This window comes from Crinia signifera, chromosome 6 (assembly GCF_055691185.1).
Source record: "Crinia signifera chromosome 6, ASM5569118v1, whole genome shotgun sequence".
NCBI lineage: Eukaryota > Metazoa > Chordata > Amphibia > Anura > Myobatrachidae > Crinia > Crinia signifera.
Window position 1 is genome coordinate 129,769,689 of NC_139222.1, and position 19,746 is coordinate 129,789,434.

Below are 19,746 nucleotides of genomic sequence, written 5' to 3' on the forward strand. Positions count from 1 at the left end.
GTTTGACACATATATAGAAGAAATAGAAAGAGAGGAGATAAAAAAAAGGGGAGAGGGAGAAAGGGGAAGAAGAGAGGAGTGAAAAAAAAAGGGGAAAGGGGGGGGAGCGGAAGAGAAAATGAGGGGCATCTTTTATATACATATAGATACTAGGGTCTTCTGTATCTTATGTCATTTTATCCAGTTTTAACTCTATATGCTTAAGTCAATACTAAATATCATTGTGAGCTCTGAAACATTATTTATACATGCAAAAAGTTCACTTTTCATGATCTCAGAGCCTTTAGTTCTTCACTGGTATTCTATGGGCATCGGACCATTTAAACATTAGGTATTGAGATACAGTTAATATAATACAATAAGGTACAGTACTAAGGGGAATCGAAAGAAGAAAAAAAGGGAGTGACTAAGATTGATTATAAATCCCGATATAGCTAGTTTACATCCTCATAATAATTAATGTATGGTGCATAATGTGATGTGATTTTTATACTAAAATTCCCTGTGTCTCTATTATATTTATTTGTGTTAATAGGTCCCGAAAAAGGAGTACAAACAAACAAACAAACAAAAAAAAAATGTTATAGTGCATGATGCCAATATGGGCAATTTTTAAGCATTGGAGTAAAGTGAAGTGTGTCTTGGGAAAGGGGGAAAAAAAAGGAGGGAAGGAAGACCCCCGGCGTACTCATAAAATACCGTAACTTCAAATACCTAACTACCAATAATTCACATTGAGTACCTCTAGGTCTATTAACACTTAAGGAATAGCACATTAAGAAATTAAATAGTATATAGTGGTCTTATAGTATTACATAGGGCACGAGGCCCAGATCCTACTAATGTTTTCATAAAATTTCTGTCTCCCTACAAGACCGATACATAAATAGGAAGTGAAAAAAAAAAAAGGATACATTCTCCCATTCATTTGCGATATGGTATCTGAAGTGTCTGATTAAAGTTATTTAACAGTATCAGACACACCTAGGTCCAATGGCGCATAGGAGGTAGTGCTTTGAGAGGAACAAAAATATATAACAGTACTATAATATCACGTATGGTCTAAAACGCTAGTCGTGCTGTTACAGTCCTCAAGTTATATCTCCTTATAGAACAGCAAAAACTTCCAAAAAGATATATATCACATCTTGTGTAGGTTAAGGACCACTCACTCATATAATCTCAATGAGACTCCTAAGGAGGTAGTGATATCTATGATCTTAGATATGTTATAGTAAGAGTCCCTCCTATCATATATAGGAGGTCCCCTAGCTATAGAGGGAGAGAAAAAAAATAGTTTCTGATTGGTTGCTATGGGCAACATTCCATCTATAGAACGCCCATCTTTAGTAAATAAACCCCTGGGTGTCTTTATTTAGCTTGCATTTTACTTTTGGAGCCTCCTTAAAAGAAGATTTTATTTTCAATGAACATACAGAAACCCCGGGGCGAAATGTAATAGGATGTGATTTTTTAGAAATGTGCGATTTCTGGTAAAAAAACGGGCAAAATTGCACGTTTTCCAAAAATCACATATGTAATACGGTGCGATTCGATTTTTAAAGGTGCGATTTTTGAACATGTCCAAAAATCGCACCCTATTACATTTCGCCCCCAGAGAGAGATGAGTTTTTTTTTTTTATGAGATTTGTGTCAATTTCTGATCTTCTGTGATTTCATTTCCACAATTCACAATCCTCATGGTCTTTGACAAAACACAACTCCTCTAAGTTTGCACAATAGTCAATGGTGATCTTCTTTAGCTTACCAGGTACTGGTGACTCCTTGGGGCTGGATTGAGGCTCATTGATTAGTAGCGGAGAACTGAAATTCCGTCTAAAAGATGTAGACTAGAAATAAAATAGTAGAGGAACCTGATCAGTAAATAGAAGACAAGGATAATGAGAATGAACTACAGTAAGAATTTGTTGATTCTGTGTTGGGGAATACGGTCATTGGGTCACCAGCATGATGGTTGACAAGCATTAGGTCAACATGTATTTAGGGCTACATGCAGGAAGGTCGACATGACTTAAGGTCAACATGGGTAAGGTCGACAGGGTAATTAGGTCGACAGGGTCATCAGGGTCATCAGGTCGACATGGGTTAGGTGGACAGTGAAAAGGTCGACATGAGGTTATTTACTTTTTATGGTATTTTTATGGTATTTCATGCCCTACTATCCACTAGTGCCCGCAGCATGATGAGCGTAACAATCCATGTGAGGGGACGCGGTGCTACGTTACGGTGTTCATGTCGACATGACATGTGCCAACAGGCGGTATTGCATGCCTTACCATCCACTAGGGCGTGGTGCATTAAGCCATTCGAGGGGACACGGTTTTAGTGTTTGAGTTGACTGTGTTGACATTCCTGTTAGAAAAAAAAACATGTAGACTTTTTCAATGTCGACCTTATCCATGTCGACCTAATGACCTGTCGACCTTATCCAGGTCGACCTAATGACCCTGTCAACCTAAAGTCATGTCGACCTTCCTGCATGTCGACCTATGCACTAATGGTGTGTACACACGGTCAGATGTGCCTTAAGATACAATCCACGATCCTATCCAATCGGATCGGAATCAGATCGCAAGGCACATCCGATTTGCATACAAGTCTGACTATATAGTGCAGATCTGCACTATATAGTCAAGGCAGACAAGACTTTCTGCCTTGCGATACATGAACGCGCATCGGGATCGGATCGGGATTGCAAGGGTTAAAACCTTTGCGATCTGCATTCGATCCGATGTTGACTATATCGTCAACATCCGAAGGCAAATAGTACCGTTTGTACACACTATTATACCTGTGTTGGGGGTCTGTAAAACAATTAACTGAGGCATAACACAGTGAAAGATAAATAAGTATGAGAGCATGATACAGTATATGCATAGAATCGGAGGAGGTAATTTAGGAAATAGAAAACATCCAGGGCACAGAACAAAGCCATCTTTGCCGATGTTTTGTGCCATGATTTGTGAATAGTGATTAGGTTTATGGAGCAAGATGGCAACAGTTGTCTGAGAACAGAATTTTGAACAAATACTAGGATTAAGTTGGGAGTCAGTGTAGTCCATGCAGAGGTTGATAGAGGCACACTAGGGATGGCCATCGACCATCGAGGATTCAAAATCATTGATAGTTTAAGACCGATGTAAAATATTTGGGGAATAACAAGATGTTTCTCCTCCATCGATGGTACAGCAAAACCAAATAGGTTTTTTTTTCCAAAGGTGCAGGGACACAGATCAGAGCTCCACCTCTGGCACCGTAAAGCCCACTCCCATGTTCTGATTGGCCCATGGGCCAATCAATGAAAGAAAATAGATGACCAGTCAAAAACATTGATGGCCATCTATTACATATTATGCTGCCATTGATGACTGTACTATGACCATCGATGGTGACAGCGCTAATGCACAATAGCTTTGTGTAGTAGTGAAAAATGTGATACCTAATTATGGTATGGGATTGTTCATGAGATATAGGAACAAAGAGGATAAAGTTTAGCAGTTCTTGTCCTGGGAACGCACAGCAATTTCCACCCTGCAATAAAATTAGATTTTTGCACCAGCTCTTTTTCCTTCCAGTTGGACTGCAAATGATTGGAGGTTGGACCTTGCTAGGAGAACTGACTAGGAACTCTGGTACAAGAAAAATGCATTTTCTGATGTCAAGTGGACATCATACATGACCAATGCTAGAGCTTCAGAAATGAGATAAAGGAAAGCATTTGTTCATGATGTTCATGACTATATCTTACCATCTTCCCCAGACATTGTTGGTGTGATACCTCCTCTGAGCACCATAGATGAACCCCGATCTTACACATCTTGCAGCGCAAACCCTGCTTGGAGTTACCTAAATATAGGTGAAATAATGATTAAAAACATAGCAAGCTCAATAATAAATAGAGAAATTATTTAGTTTAGCTAAATAAGATCAGCGCATATTAATTTGAGTTTTATATGATATATTTAAATTCAGCATTTTACGTCAGAACACACTATGGGGGGTATTTTTAATCCCGACAGCCGTGACCCTGGCCTGTTTTCATTTTGCTCGACAGCATATCACCAGGTGGGGATTCAATGTCCCGCCTGCCAATCGACGAAACGGGGAAGTGTCCACGTAAACAACCAAGGATTGTCGAGACAATTCACGGCCATTATTGACAAAACGGGCCCGACAGCGTAGTCAGGCCCATTCTGTCCATCTGTCTCTTCAATGCTGTCGGGAAAGACAGCATTGAATAGGCACCTACCGCTATATCCCCTGTCGAAAATAGCGGCGGGGATTGAATACCCCCCAATTGGTGTTATGTGTCACAACTTATTGTATGCTCCAAAATTGTATAGTATATCACGGTACCCATTCCAGACCCTGAGATTTAAGTTATCCAGTCAACCTGTCTCTTTAATTTCAGGGTCATATAGTGGCATAGTATTTAGCATTGCTGCATCACAATGCTGGTTTCAGGGCTCATATCTTTATTAGCGGACAATCATTGTGCCATTGTTATGTCTTCTATGTGTTTATTTGGGTTTTCTGTGGGTATAAGGTAATTTTTCCTCACATTTGCAAATACAATAAATAACTAAAATGTGCAGAATGTAAGCACTTTAGTGAGGCAAGGGCCCAGAAATACACTGTAGTTCTAGCGCTTCAGTTACTACACCGAATGTATTGTTTGATATAAAGCGCTTTGCTCCTTGTGTTTTTACAACAGAATTCTAAAAATATCACTAAAGGAGCCTTCTGCGTTTACAGAAGCAATGGCATGAGTATGTATTCTCAGGACATGTCACCCTGCAGCCCGGCCACCAAAGTAAGCCCTTGCATTTCAGTCCTTGCTCCAATTACTGCTGGCTGCCATTGTCAATCTAAGCTGGGGCTATTAGTGCTGTTTTATAACAGTAATTCCCATTTCTTCGTAACCCTGTGTGCCCCTGGCATTTCCTACTGCCTGATTATTTTGCCTAACAACATTAATGGCCTCTCACCTCTGAGAACTTGTCACAGAGGTGTCAGATGTGCCGTTTGTATCCCTAGACATAATATTACAGCTGGGTTGATATATAAACAGTGCGATAATCTGTCTAAATTCTGATACATCACAGAGAGTGAGAGACAAGAATAAGAAATGAGCTTTTGTGAATCACAAAGGACCACATTCAATACGCCTACCCTCGGATTTTGTTGCGAAAATTAATATAGGGTAAATTTTTCTATTTTAGTTTTTATCTTGTAAATGGAGCATTACCAAATGTTTGGGCCAACGTGAAGGCAAAGATCCCACAACATGTTTTGGCTGCAGTATATGTGCTTAGTATTTGACTTTGAAGATCACTGGTTAGCATTGTTACCCCAAAGTCCTACCAGTAAATTCATTTAAAAGACTGGCAAAATAAAAGAGACTAGTCATGCGCTAATTCGAATCGGGTGCACACATGTCCAAACAAACATAAAATATTATACCATATGTAACTAATATTCGAGGGGTGGTGGCACTCCAAGCACCATAGGTAACAACTTCAATAGTCAATGAAGCGGTGCCCGTCCGTAGGCAGCTGTGAGGCTGTCGGTATATAGGGGTACAGGGTCGGCGGCACTCGCAGTAATAAATAGACCACACCAGGCGGATTAACCAACGTTTCGAGGTCAGGCGACCTCTTTGTCAAGGTGCATAAATGTGACAATCGATTGCCACATTTATGCACCTTGATAAAGAGGTCGCCTGACCTCGAAACATTGGTTAATCCTCCTGGTGTGGCCTATTTATTACTGCGAGTGCTGCCAACCCTGTACCCCTATAGGTAACTAATATATATTTATTTTAAAAGTCAAATCATATTAAGCATTTGTTTATATCGGATGGCCGCCTAACACAAAAAATATATATCCACAATATTGTGATCACATAGAAAACACAAATAAAAATACCCTCAGTGTTTTGAGGTGGATGACTTTCACCTCCTTCGTCAACTCTGCACCGTAGCGCTTTCCATCACTGCTGGTAACGATTCTAGAAATCACCTCATTATTAATGACTTCATACGGTATGATAATTCGTGTTTGAACATGTGTGCACCCGATTATAATTAGCGCATGACTAGTCTTTTATATTCTTTTGTGTTCCATCTAGCTGGGGATGTCTTTACTACAATGCCTTGTCATCAAGTGGACAACTATGAAATATTCAGTGAATTGAATGTAAGAAAATTATATTTTAAAACTTTGTCAGTTGTCACTCACCAACAATAATATGGTGGCATAGGTGGCAGGGACACTGCTTCTTGAAGACATGGTCATGGAAGCTGTGAGTACGGACTGGCTGTAGCAAAGACAGGGGCTTGTGGTTTGGGTGAGGGGACTGGTCCGCTTGTAGAGGGAGCTCGGTTGGGACAGGTGGGGGAGAAGGAGGTGGGGGTGGTACAGGTGGGCTTAGGAGGACATCAGAAGGAATCTTTGCTTCACTGATTGGCTTCTGGAAGAAGTTCTCAACGCTTTTACTCCGAAGAATGGTCTTTAGAGAGATAGAACGTCGAAAGCGCTGCAGCTGAAGAAGAAAGGGAAGATTTTGTGAGATCAGGGCACACTAAGCAAAAGGAAAAATATGTGGTGTGACAGAATATGCAGAGAGGAGAAGAATGCTATTCCGATGAAGAGCAAGACTAGAGGAGAATGAGGAACTCATTAGACAATCCCCCCTCTTCAGATTGTATTGTGAGACAATGTGACATTGGAATTCAGCCTCTCGGGGGGTCACAGAGCACTCAGGACAAGCAAATGTTCAGATGGGAAGTGACAGGCCCTGCGGACTGGTGACATGCTACAGAGTGGGTATAGGGAGATTGACCAATGCCCTGGGCAAAGTGGTGATACAAAAATCACCCATATTAGACACTTTCAGCAAGGAAAAGGACAGAATAAACAAAAAAGAAAAGTTTGTGATCAAGCACATGAAATCAGAAAATAGAGCAGGCTGGAGAATAAAGAGAATTATTAGATTGCTGTGGGTAGCAGGAGGGAATGACTTTCACAGTGGTTAGAGGGAGACGGACAACAGAGAAATAGAGTTGGGTCAGCATGACAGACTGCAGACATATGTAATGAAGTAAATGATACATGCAACAGTAAAACTACAGAAACACACAGGTGTTCTTCATAAAGCATTATTACATACTAGTTACTGGCCTGTCAAAATGACAGAACAAAATAATGTAGTGTCAGCGCTGGTGGATGACGTGTGCGGCTGAACAGAGCAACACTTGAATTGTTCTATCAGACACCATCTTGTGGCCACCAGCAAGCAAAACACTTAAATTCCCCCCAGAGAAATGAGAAGTAGCTTCAGCCTTTAATTATATAGGATTAGTACAAATCTGAAGTAAAATCTAATTATTTCAAACAGCAAAACTGTAGTTAATGTTAAAAATAAAGGGGCAAATTTTTATTAAGAATTGCGTAATCAATGAGATCTGGGCGCAATCTTACTGTCCCAGATCGCACTGCAATCTGTGATCTCATCGTGCTGATGTATTAATGAGAATCTGCAGGGACAGGGGTTTAAAAAGAAGCCCGTACCTGCTATGTGCTGTGAGGACTGCTGGGTGTTCTGCACATGCGTGGTCAGTAGATCCACACTGCACAGCGGCCACTTCCGGTGGAGGGTTCCTGGGGAACTCTGCCAAAGCGACATCTCCGATCTGTAGCCCATAGGTTGCGGGGACCAATATTGGGAATGCTTTGCATTCTAGATATTGGTAATTCAGGCAGCATTGCATCCTCTATGGAAACATATATATATGGGCAGCAATGGAGGGATCACAGCAGGTATTGAAGATATCTGCTGTGATTCCTGCTTCATACAGTGGAGACATAGGTGCTGATTTATGATTTTGCTGGTGGGTGCTTAAGACAAAAATATAGGGGAGTGGCTTCATGGGGAAGGGGTGTGGTCACAAAATAATACCAATTTATATTACCCAGTACAGTTGTCCCATATTCAAATTATGGTAGCAGTGCCAAATACATAAATGCCCCCAGAGTGCCAAATACATAAATACCCCCACAGTGCCAAATACATACAGTAAATGCCCCCACAGTGCCAAATACATAGATGCCCGCACAGTGCAGGTACATAAATGCCCCCACAGTACCTGTGCCGGCAATGAGGGAGGGGGAGTGCGGTGTTACATGGGCGGAAGGGCAGCTGCTGAGCTACTCAGTCAGTGTGTGCTATGTGCACAGCACGCACAGAGCACGGACAGGCTGGCCTGCCTCACATCCACCTATTACACTGCGGATGGAATACACTCTAGTCTTCCGCCATCCCAGCATACTGTTTCCTAGGTGGCGGGTCCAGCGATGTGGGTGCTGTAGCCGCAAATTAGCAAGTTAATACAGCGGCCCAGCAGCGGGACTTGGGTCCGTGGGTGCTCATCAATTTCCGTGGGTGCTCGGGCCCTTGAGCACCCACAGAATTGGCACCTATGAGTGGAGAGATACTTTATTATTTGTGACTATCCTGGGTATTTTTGGTACTATATTTAGCTGCAAATATTTTTTGATAGATAGGCTCGTCAGTTAAAGTCACTTAGTTATTTAATCATTTTGCATATGGGCATACCTGTAGGAATTTGCTTTTGTACTGTAAATAGGATCTTATGAAAGTTAATGCCTATGCCTGTTTCACACTCTTGGGAGACATCTCTGCAAATAAGAGACCTTTCTAGGCTAGCAGCGGTGGTGTTACTATGCCACAACAGCCCAAGCCCTGGCGAGGGAGCCGGCAGCGCTGTGGCGCAGGGTTTTTATCGGCATATTCCATACAAACCGCATGGAATGGAATCTGCTTAGAAACAGCACACCAAACATGGTGGCCACCTTGGATGAGACAGATGTTAGAGGTGCATACAGTGCTACCCAGAAGTAAAGGATTCCAGGAGCGCTGGCGAGATGTGAGCCTGCAATGAGCATTAAAAAAAATATATATATATATGCCTAATTTTAAAGCCTCCAGAGGAGACTGTCAGCAGCACTTCCGGGGGTGGGGCCTGATGTAGACGTCATCAAGCCCCCCAGTACTGCAAATCCCGCAATTAGCGGGTCTTTGAAGAAGGGGTGGATCTAAATGGCATGATTTGCATCTTTAGCCCCTCCACTGAAAAGCCTCAAATGGTGGTAATTTACTGATGTGGCCAGGGAGATTTGAGGGTGCTGCTGGTATCCGGGAGGGTTGCCCACCTTTCCGGGAGCCCCCCTGGCCATTCCGGGAGGGTAAGCAACCCTGATATATGGGTGGGGGGTGGGGATAGCAGAAACTTTTTTGGTAGAGGGATACAAAATTTAAAGTTACACCCCTGGCTAGTGGAGAGATGTATAAGTCTCTAAGGGCTCATTGTGACAGGAGTCTAAATGTCTCATGAAAGTTCATCTTATCCATTTAGAATCTTTGCACTTAGCATGGAAATCATTTAGTTTGCATTTGTCACTGCAGGTTTCTGTTCATATGCAAACTTGGCAATAGCAGAACTACCATGCTTTGCAGTTGTGCTGCCATTATGGGGACCAGAGGTGAGGGCCCTGTTCTTTTCTCATGTTCATGTGTGGGACTAGCGAATAGGGATTCTCTGCATATGTACTGGCGTGATACATGCTCCTAGCAGGAGAGCAGCCAGTAACCTTGACATGGTGGACCAGACCCCCTGCTATCGGCCCAGTAAGGCTATATTCTCCCTCTGGCTTTGGTTTATTAAAACTGTGTACATTTGCCAACATAACTAGGTACAGACTTGTGAAAAGTGAGACACTCTGGGCCTGATTCATACCTGATCGACGGGCTCCATTTCCCCCCCTGTTCGCAGCGCTAAGTCTAGACTTACTCAGTGCTGTGATGGCCGTGGGGAGATGGAGGCTGCCGATGACCAGGGCCGCCTGTGTTCTTAGGCGGCAATCCTGGAAAATGCCAGGGTGCTGCCTAGAAATGCACTCTGGCTGTCAATCAACTTGCGAACAGCCAACGATGGCTAGCCTAGCTGTGATTGCATGGAGTTGGCCCCTCTATATACTGCACCATACCTGATTTGCACTTGACAGTGTAGCCTCAGGCTGCACATTAGGGTCAATGTATTCAGCTGGGATATAAATATACCTTTTAAAAAATGACATGTATTTTGCATGTCTTCTGATATAAGGTATACTGTCACTAGGTCGACACTCATAACGTCGACATGCATTAGGTTGACCACTGAAGGTCGACACATGAAAAATGTCAACAACATGGCTTTAGGTTGACAAGGTCATTAGGTCGACACAAGCATTAGGTCCACTTTGGGAAGGTCGACAGTCAAAAGGTCAACATGGGTACATGGGTTTTCACATGTTTTGTTTTTTTTTTAAACCGACATGTGCCGACAGGTAGTATTTCATGTCCTAACATCAATTATGGCGTGGAGGGAGAATATAATAGTGTGCCGAGCACAGCTAGGCACCGTGCCCGAAGAATGGTGGTGTCCATGTCAACTGTGTCGACATTCAGCAAAAAAAACAACAATGTCAACCTTTTGACTGTCGACCTTCCCAATGTCGACTTAATGCTTGTCCTCCTAGTGAACCTGTCAACCTAAAGTCATGTTAACCTTTCTCGTGTGTCGACCTAAGGCCTGTCGACCTTCAGTGGTCTATCTAATGCATGTCGACCTTCCTGTGGTCGACCTAATGATCCACACCCAGTCATATGAGGGTCACAGCTCTTCTGTTTGTAATAATAACCCCTTATCCGGACACCCCCCACCCCCACCTTCAGTGCTGGTTCATTGCCAAATATGACCTCAGACAGAGTGGTCATTTATAGCTACTGTATGTAGGGAAAGCTGACACACTGGATATGGACAGAGGTACTTCATGCATATGGGGTGGAGGTACTTAACCGGATTTTCTAAAAACTGTTTTAGATAAATATGTTTGCAAGGTCATTCATGAAGACTTCATTGCTTAATATAACAAAAACATCACTAGAATGATGGACAAACAAAACTAATTGGAGGCTCCTCTGGGAACTACAAATCTCAAAAGTCCTAGAGGCTAGCCAAGCATGCTGGGACTTGTACATCTAAAAAAGTAGGCAAGCCACAATATGCCGTAATGTAATACGTTAGCACTTTGGCAGAGGTATAAGGAAGATCATCAAAAGAATGCGCCTGTCTGACAAATGGTCAGTACTGACACTTTGGAAATCAGTTAACAGACAAGACTAAGGCTGGATGCGAGGCATGGTGAGAACAGCCTATGCCTTATTAGTTATTACCTTCTATCGCTATAGGAGGTTTGTGTGTATGACAGAGCGTGGGCTCTGTCTGTGTAATTGCATGTCACAGTGTGCGCTAATTAGCATTTTTGCAATGGTCCTCATGCACAACGTGCAATTAATTTGACACAGCCCTGCAAAGTATTACTCAGCCTTGACTCAAGATCACAGGTGGTGAGGTAAGTCATGTGTCACAACCAAAGGTTATTTTTAATTTTCTACAGTGATGTGTAACACCTTAATTCAGTTCCTCTGCAATGTTCTGCAGGGTACCTGTCACATAAATCCAGCATGGAAATGGTTAAAATGTAGTCATTTTCCCCATGTACTTTAGATCAGACTTGGGCACAGCGGGAAGTTATCCTCCTATGCTTTAAATACATCTCTGTCAAATTTAGAATTTTCTTCTTTTTTTTTTTTTAATTTGCGTCATAACAGTTGAAAATGTTCTGATGTTGGTTCATCTGATGCACCCCTTTCCAATATGTGGCTAAAATACGCGTTTATAATCCTAGCCAATCATTTAATTCAAGTGACATGACACTATACACAAGCATCATTTTCTACAATGCATGTAACCATTTGTCTCCCGTGATACCAGCAGCACACTTAACTTTATGTTCTTTATAAACTACTTGTTTTCTGCCACACCACACTCAATTTACATATGTCCTCCCACAAGGAGCATGAGGTTATCTGGATATTCTGTGCAAAATATGGGCAGATTGATTGTCATGAATGTACACACCAGCAGGGCCGGCGCTGACCGCTCAGCAGCTCCTGCAAAGCAGGGAGGCGCCATGTCAAAAAGGCGCTGTCTCCCTCCCTGCTTTGCTAAAGCTGCCGCCTGCCACAGTCAGCCCTGTCACTGCCTCCGTCCTGCATGCCGCCCGCAGCGCCTGTCTGACAGCGGGCGGGCGGCAGCAGTGTATAAAGAACTCCCTGCTCCCAGGCTTGCCTACCCTAGGAGCTCCGTCTCTTTGAGGCTGCTCCGCAAGCGGCAGGTCACTTCCGGCAGTGCACACTGTAATGTGCTGTCAGCCTGTCACAGATCGCGCTTCTGCGATGTATGTGATGCCGGGGAGCAGAGTGAGTGCAGAGGAGCAGCAGCGCTAGTAGTAATAACAACTAGTGCTGCTGTCGGGAGGAATGAAATAGCAGCCAGTCCCACTCTGACACAGCAGGAGAACGGGAGATAACAATGACAGGGCTGCTGTGAGCCTTATCTGCAGCCCGGGGATGGATGATGGATGACCGTGGATCTCTGGCTCCTTGCTTCCGTGTAGTAAGTAATACGAGTATCCAGTATCCATCTGCCATGTTAGCAAGGGACTGTCTGCAAACTACTTGCACCAACAAGTGTTGAATATACTTTTATAGTAGCGAGTAGTTTGCAAACGGTCCCTTTCTCCCTGCATGAGTGAGATCTGCACATTGTACACTATAGAGCTCTTTTTCTTTTAATCTAGTGGTTAAACCCCCCTCCCTCTCCAATGCAGAGACCAACTCTGTTTGCCACCCCACCATGTGTATATATATGGTTGCAGGGAATTTAGCAGCAGCTTGTTTTATTACACCCAACACTAGGCACCTGGGCCAGTGGGTCTGCATACATATTGTACACCATTCTCAATCACTCTTTTTACAGGAATCCACAGGTGCCATAAAACCAGCTCTGGCAAAACTATATTATCTGGCCACTAACTGCACCAGCGCTTGAGTTTGTGTCCCATGACTGTGGGAGGGGTGGTTAGGGTTAGAGTATGAGAGGGGTAGTTAGGTTAAGGCTGTGGGAGGGGAATGGTTAGGTTTAGGCTATGGGAGGTGGAGTTTAGGGCAAGGTGATTTTTTTATTAAATTAAATTACATGACCTTACCTTGTTTGTACCCTTTCACTGGCAACCACACAGATACTGAACCCAGCAGGGCACACCCCAGAGAGGCATAGAAATGCCCATGGATGAAGCTAGACACACCCTTTTAGTAAAGCATGACACGGCGTGCCGCGCTCAGTATGGCACGTTTGCATGTGGCAGACAATCTCCCTGAAACTAGTTTTCAAAAGTAGGCAAGTATGCCTGCTCCCTTCGGCGCGAGAGCACTGTGCACACACTCAACACAGCCTGGATAGCATCTGCACTGTGGCACTGCTGCTGCCCAGCCTGACTGCTGCGGTGTAAGCTCAAAGTCTCGGCGGGGCCGGGGGTGTGCGAGTCATCGCTGGGTGCCCTTCAGCCTGCGGGCAATCTCTGGGTCGCAGCAGGGCCGGGGGTGTCATCGGGTCACTGTGAGGGGAAAGGTTATCAATCAGCCTGAGAGGCAGTAGCGGCGTGCATCATATCACTGCCGCTGCAGAGCTACAGACATTATCGCGAGATGATGATGATGTCATCATCTCGTGAGTCCTTGTCTGCAGGCTGCCTCTGCACTGCAGCCAGCCCAGCTATGATGATCGGGTCTGGTGATGGTCTGAGGAGATGAGATGACTGTCATGACTGAGTGACCGCTGGGTAGCGCGGACCGTGACTGTCCGACCTGCTGTGACAACTCTCTGGCCTGCTGTCACACCTGATGCCCCACCACAATCAAGAGTACTGTATGTACAGTAAGTACTCATAACTTCATAATAGTAATCTTGTGTTCTACAATTTAGTAATACAATGGCATCATAATTGGTCTAATTTAATTTAGCTTCATCTCTGCAAAGTTATTTTATGTTACTGCTAATCATCCAACAAGCAGTTAACAACTACACATATTTTGACACAAATGTTGGTGGCTAATGTTCATGGAACACTGTCTGACTGCACACCAGATTGTAATTAGGGCTTGAAAACATACATGAACATTGCTTGTTGTGGGCGGGGATCCGTGTGTCAGAATGTGAATTTTGGCTCCGCAAATGTTTTAAGTTTTTTTTTTTATCTGATCGCGAGTCGCAATCACAGCTCCTCCCTCTTACTGAGTTAAGCTCTGCCCACTGTAGGGATTTTGGGGGGGGGGCTCCAGGAATCGATGATGCATGAGAAGGCAACCGTAGTTATGTGCCTAAAGGTGGTCATACACGCTGCGATAGCTGCGTGCGATGCGATGTGCGCTCCTGCGGGCATCGCACAGTACAAAAAATATGTGCTGCACATACTTTTTGTACTGCTTTTGGATCGCATCGCACACACATTACATGCATGCCGTGCGATGGGATGCGATCTAGCCCATAATGTATGCGATTCTCGCAGCGTGTATGGGCACCTTTGGTGCCTACAACATTTTGCGGACACAGCACTGAGATGTGAGCGGTTTGCTACACAAAACTGAAACGTTTGCGCAGTATCGGCTGCACCCTGGCTGAGCAGCCTACAGTAGCTGTGAAGCCAGACGCAGGCCGTCCATGTGTTGGGTTGTGTGTGATGTCATCCAGCCGTCGAAGCCCTCCCCCTGACATGCCTGCATTGTCTCGACCGTTCGCATGAAATGTTGAAGTGATGCCCCCGCAACAGGCCATTTGCGGCGTGGAGGGTGGGTGGTGATGGGGGGTTGCATGAAATGCTGAAGTGAAAACCCGGCAACAGGCCATAGGCAGCGGGGACTGTGGAAGGCAACGGGGCCCAATGGCCTGTTGTTGGGGCATCGCTTCAAGATTTCATGCGAATGGTTGAGACAATGCATGCATTTTGGGGGAGGGCTTCGACGGCTGGATGACATCACACATAACCCAAAACATGGCAGGCCTGCTTCTGGCTTCACAGCTAGGCTGCGCAACCAGGGTGCAGCCGATACTGAGCAAGTGTTTCACTGTGTAGCAAACCGCTCAAAAGGGCGCAAAATGTATGGTTTGCAGGAGGGCGCCGGACACCCTAGCACCGGCCCTGCATGGATACTAAAGCATGAATCACAGTGTGGTCATTTTAAGTATAGATTACAGTTAAAAATATGAAATAGACATGGGCAGAAACATGGTGGTAATCCATAGGAAGTAGAAACCTAAAATGGCACATATTGTGGAATTGTTTCCCTTCCCCAATTTCCACTGACCCATGAATTGTGGCATTTTGTTGTGACAGTGGTGGGGCCTAGTGACATGGATAGACAGCCCTGCCCCTGAAGCGGACAGTAGCCCCAGGCTAGGTGAACCTCATGATGGCCATGTAAAACCAACCCAAATATCTAATATATGTACTCTCAGAATTCATTATCAGAAAGGATGTAATGATGTATTGTAGATATATATTGGTGTTTTGTTTTTTTATTCCACCTCCAGCTAATATGGAAATGTACCCTTACTCATGGGTAATAACTATGTAGTAGTTCTATGACATGGGGTCTATTCCCTGTGAGCAGGGCCGGCAGAACCCGCTCAGCGAGGGATGCGAAGCAGGGAGGCGCCGGCCAGTAGAGGCGCTCTCCCTGCTCTGCACCCTGCTACTGCTGGCTGCCGCTGTCTGTCACACTGCATGACAGACAGAGGCGCCGGCAACATGAAGCACTCATTAGCGCTGCGGGAAGGGTGATGGTCGGGGGAGACAGAGGAGAGTGATTTGCAGAGGACGGCTCAGGAGTTACTTCTAACTGCAGTACTGCCAGGAGCCTCTAGATGCCCCCAGCTGATCCCAGTGTGCTGTGGAGCTATGCCGTGCCATTATCTTTGGAGAAAGATGGCACTGGACCCTACAGAGGTGTAGGGATGGCCATCATTACCATTGCCATCGATGGCAATTCTGCAACTGGCCATCGATAGTGCTAAACTATGCAATGGATGACCATCAATATTTTTACATATTGATGGTCTTCCATTGTGTTTGATTGATTGGCCTGTGGGCCAATTAAAACACGGGGGCGGGGCTTCGTAGGTGTCGGGGGGCGGAGCTATGCTTCCTGTCCTGGCACTTTAAAAAAAAGAAAAACATTGTTTTGCTGTAAAAGTATTCGACATCGGCCATGAACCATCAATGATTTTGAATCATCATTGGGTGAATGGCCATCCCTACAGAGGAGCTGAATAGTGAGTGTTTTTATGTGTGTGTGTCTCTCTCTCTACCTATCTATATCTATCTCTGTCTGTCTATATCTATCTATATCTGTCTGTCTGTCTAATATCTATCTCTGTCTGTCTGTCTAATAGCTATCTATACCTGCCTGTCTGTATCTATCTATCTATCTATCTATCTATCTATCTATCTATCTATCTCTGTATGGGCGGGATGTTATAACATCCGCGGCCCCCCTTTGCCGGACATCGCATTTTTAATAACGGCATATGCTATAACATATGCCGTTATTCATGCAAGGGACAGCTCTTGCGGTAAGAGCTGTCCCTTGCGATGCGGTGCCGGCGCTGGACTTCCGGGTCTGTGACCCGGGAGTCCATCTGCGCATGCGCAGACCCCGGCGCCGGCCGCAGGGCACGCTGGGAGGGATCCGTGACGGATCCCTCAAACAGCGCTGCGGTAAGAAGCCCATAGGCTTCTGCAGGGATTCGCCAGCTTTAGCTGGCGATTCCCTCCGCAGCGCTGACACTGCGGAGGCGCCATATAGCATATAGAAATGCGGTAGAAACCCCGAAAACGGGGTTTTTACCGCATTTCTGCTATATAGCATCCCGCCCTCAGTCAGACATAGATATTAGATAGAGACAGATAGATATTAGAATGTCTTTATCTATATATATCTGTGTCTAATATCTATATCTGTCTGTCTATATCTATCTCTGTCTGTCTGTCTATTTAATTATCTATCTGATGAACTCCCTTATAGCGCTCACTTATTTTTCCTTAAAAATGGGAAAACAGGAACATGTTATAGGGCGGTATTCAATGAGGCTGATTCGCCATGTTTTTATGGCGATTTTGTGCTGTAAGGCGAATTTTTGACTAAAGCGGTGAATCACCCTATTCACTGACCAGATGGTGAATATATTTCAAGGTTTTTATCGCCATGCTTCACCGAGTAGCAATCACTATCTTTTTATGGTGAAGTGGAATGTGAACTTTTAAAATAAAGTGTTTTGTTTTTTACATTTGGGGGGAAATTTACTAAAGGAAATTTGTAAAAAAAATAGGTGTATTTGTATCCAGAAATATACTTATTTTTGACATTTACTATCCCGAAAATATGGCAATTTGTATTCGTATTGATGTGCTATCAATACGAATACGAATTGCCGTATTTTCGGGATAGTAAATGTCAAAAATAAGTAAATTTCTGAATACAAATACACCTATTTTTTACAAATGTCCTTTAGTAAATTTCCCCCTTGGTGTCAAAAAATCAGGAATTTTATTCTGAGGAGGGGCATGCTATTTTTATTCATGTACTGTAAGCACATGAATATATATTGAATTAAAAAAATATCTATATATTTTTTTTACACAGACCAGCCAGCAGGGGGCCGGAGCCGAGCCGCTCATTAGATATTCATATAATCACTGCACCCGATCATTACATATGCACGATCGGGTGTAGTGAATATACCCGGTCCCCTGCTGGCACCCCCGGGGGGCAGCCTGTGCTGCTTGGCACCGGGGGAGCCCACCTCCCCCCCACAACGTTCTGGGGCAGGCAGGGAGACTTCCATCTCCCTGCCTGCCGCCGTCCTCAGGCTCCCTGCGGCATCGCCGCAGGAGTTAAAATTCACCGGTCAGGGGCAGCGAGCCCCTGACTCATTGAATACTGGAGCCGGCGAGGCTCCGGAACGTGGCGAGCAGTGGCGAATGTGCAGCGAATCCTAAACAGGATTTGCTGCACATCGCCAAAATGCTCATTGAATACCGCCCATAGTGTAGACCAGTGCTGCCTGGATGCTAAACATATATTCACATATACAGTATCTTAAGTAAGGTAAAGCTCACCCTTACCTGGGTGAAAATAGGATTTAAAGGTGTACATTTTCGGATTTCCCTCTGGCGGTGAGTCCTCTCGTGCGGTTTTAATTCACGCCAGACGTTAGATCAGGAAAGTAAAAAGTAGTGACCAGTGACTGTCCTGTGATGGTGAATGTGATCTTCCCTGTGTCACTTTCCCGGTCTGATGTCCGCCATGAATTGAAAATGGTAGGCTGCACCTTTTTTGAAGCATGAGTTGTCCCTTTATGGGCTATGGAAGGGAGGGCGCAAATTTCAGTTTGCAGGGGGGCGACAGACACCCTAGCACCGGCCCTGCACACCAGGGGCTTAACTAGAACTTTGTGTGATCTATATCAAAGGATCTATATCAAAGGAGGGGGACATAGAGAGGGTTTTCTTGGAAAAAGACAGAGTAAGAAAGTGTTGGGGAGAGAGAGAGGGAGAAGGTAAGCAGGCAGGGTGTGGTATAATACTCCGACAGTCGGGATTCCGACAGACATTAGTCAGACGTCGGAATCCCGACTGCACAGCGTGGAGATGAAGCCCCTTGCGGGCTCGCTGTGCTCGCCACGCTGCGCTCGCCACCTATTTTATTCTCCCTCTATGGGGGTCGTGGACCCCCACGAGGGAGCAGTCGGGATTCCGACATCGGAGTACTGACTGTCGGAATCCTGGCTGTCAGGGAGCCGTCTGGCACCCAGCAGGCAGGAGAGACACTACATGACTACAGTACAGGAGATGGTGGAGGCATAGATGTGTAGATGGATGGGGGAACATGGACGGACAGGGGCATAGGCAGACAGGTATACAGTACAGACAGAACACCATATGGATATGTTGGCAGCATTGACGGACAGATGGTCAGACGGACATACGGACAGAGAGGAGGGGGCACAGGTGGACCAAGGGTGGGACATACAGTAGATGGGAAGAGCATAAATGGACAGACATGAGGAGCATAGATATATGGCTCTACTGCAGGTGCAGCTACACTTTTGGATTCTCTAGAACAAGCAGCCCGCCTCACTCCCATTCAGTAAACTGCCAGGCCTTAAACACAGCGTGGCATCAGTAATTTAAAAAAATGGAAAGGGGACAGTGGGAGGGGCACAGATAGGTGGGAGGGGCATAGAAGGATGTAGGGACGCGAGGGGCATAGACAGATAAACAGATGGATAGAGCACCATATGTGGGTATAGATGAATGGACAGGAAAAAGCATAAATGAACGAAGGACGGACAGGGGCATGGACATACAGACAGAGCTCCATATAGGGGATAGTCAGTCATTGGGGGAATTGATGGACAGATGACCATATGGGGGCATAAATGAGAGGATGGGAGGTGTCATAAACAGATGGATGGAAGGGAGCATTGAGGGACAAACAGGAGGGGGCATAGATAGATGGATGGAAGGGAGGGAACATTAATAGACAGGCATGGCCGGCCCTCTTACTCTAGAGGGTGCAGGGGATGCATCTGTTATGGGGCCTGATGGCTTGGGGGAAAGGGGTGCAAAGGCAATCTCCCTGCACCCTTTAGAATTGTGATTAACTTTTTTCTTCCTTTTTTATTTGTAATAACTGTTGCC

General features: G+C 44.9%; 1 protein-coding gene across 1 annotated transcript in view; it reads right to left on the minus strand.

The window, feature by feature from the left end:
• The window catches only part of STAC2 (SH3 and cysteine rich domain 2), a 74,049-nt gene that overhangs the window by 22,453 nt on the left and 31,850 nt on the right, over positions 1-19,746 (minus strand). The window contains exons 2-4 of the mRNA XM_083147180.1: positions 6,262-6,565; positions 3,770-3,867; positions 1,769-1,850 (exon numbers count right to left, since the gene is read on the minus strand). Coding sequence (XP_083003306.1) covers positions 1,769-1,850; positions 3,770-3,867; positions 6,262-6,565 — 484 coding nt within the window. The remainder of the gene's footprint in view (positions 1-1,768; positions 1,851-3,769; positions 3,868-6,261; positions 6,566-19,746) is intronic.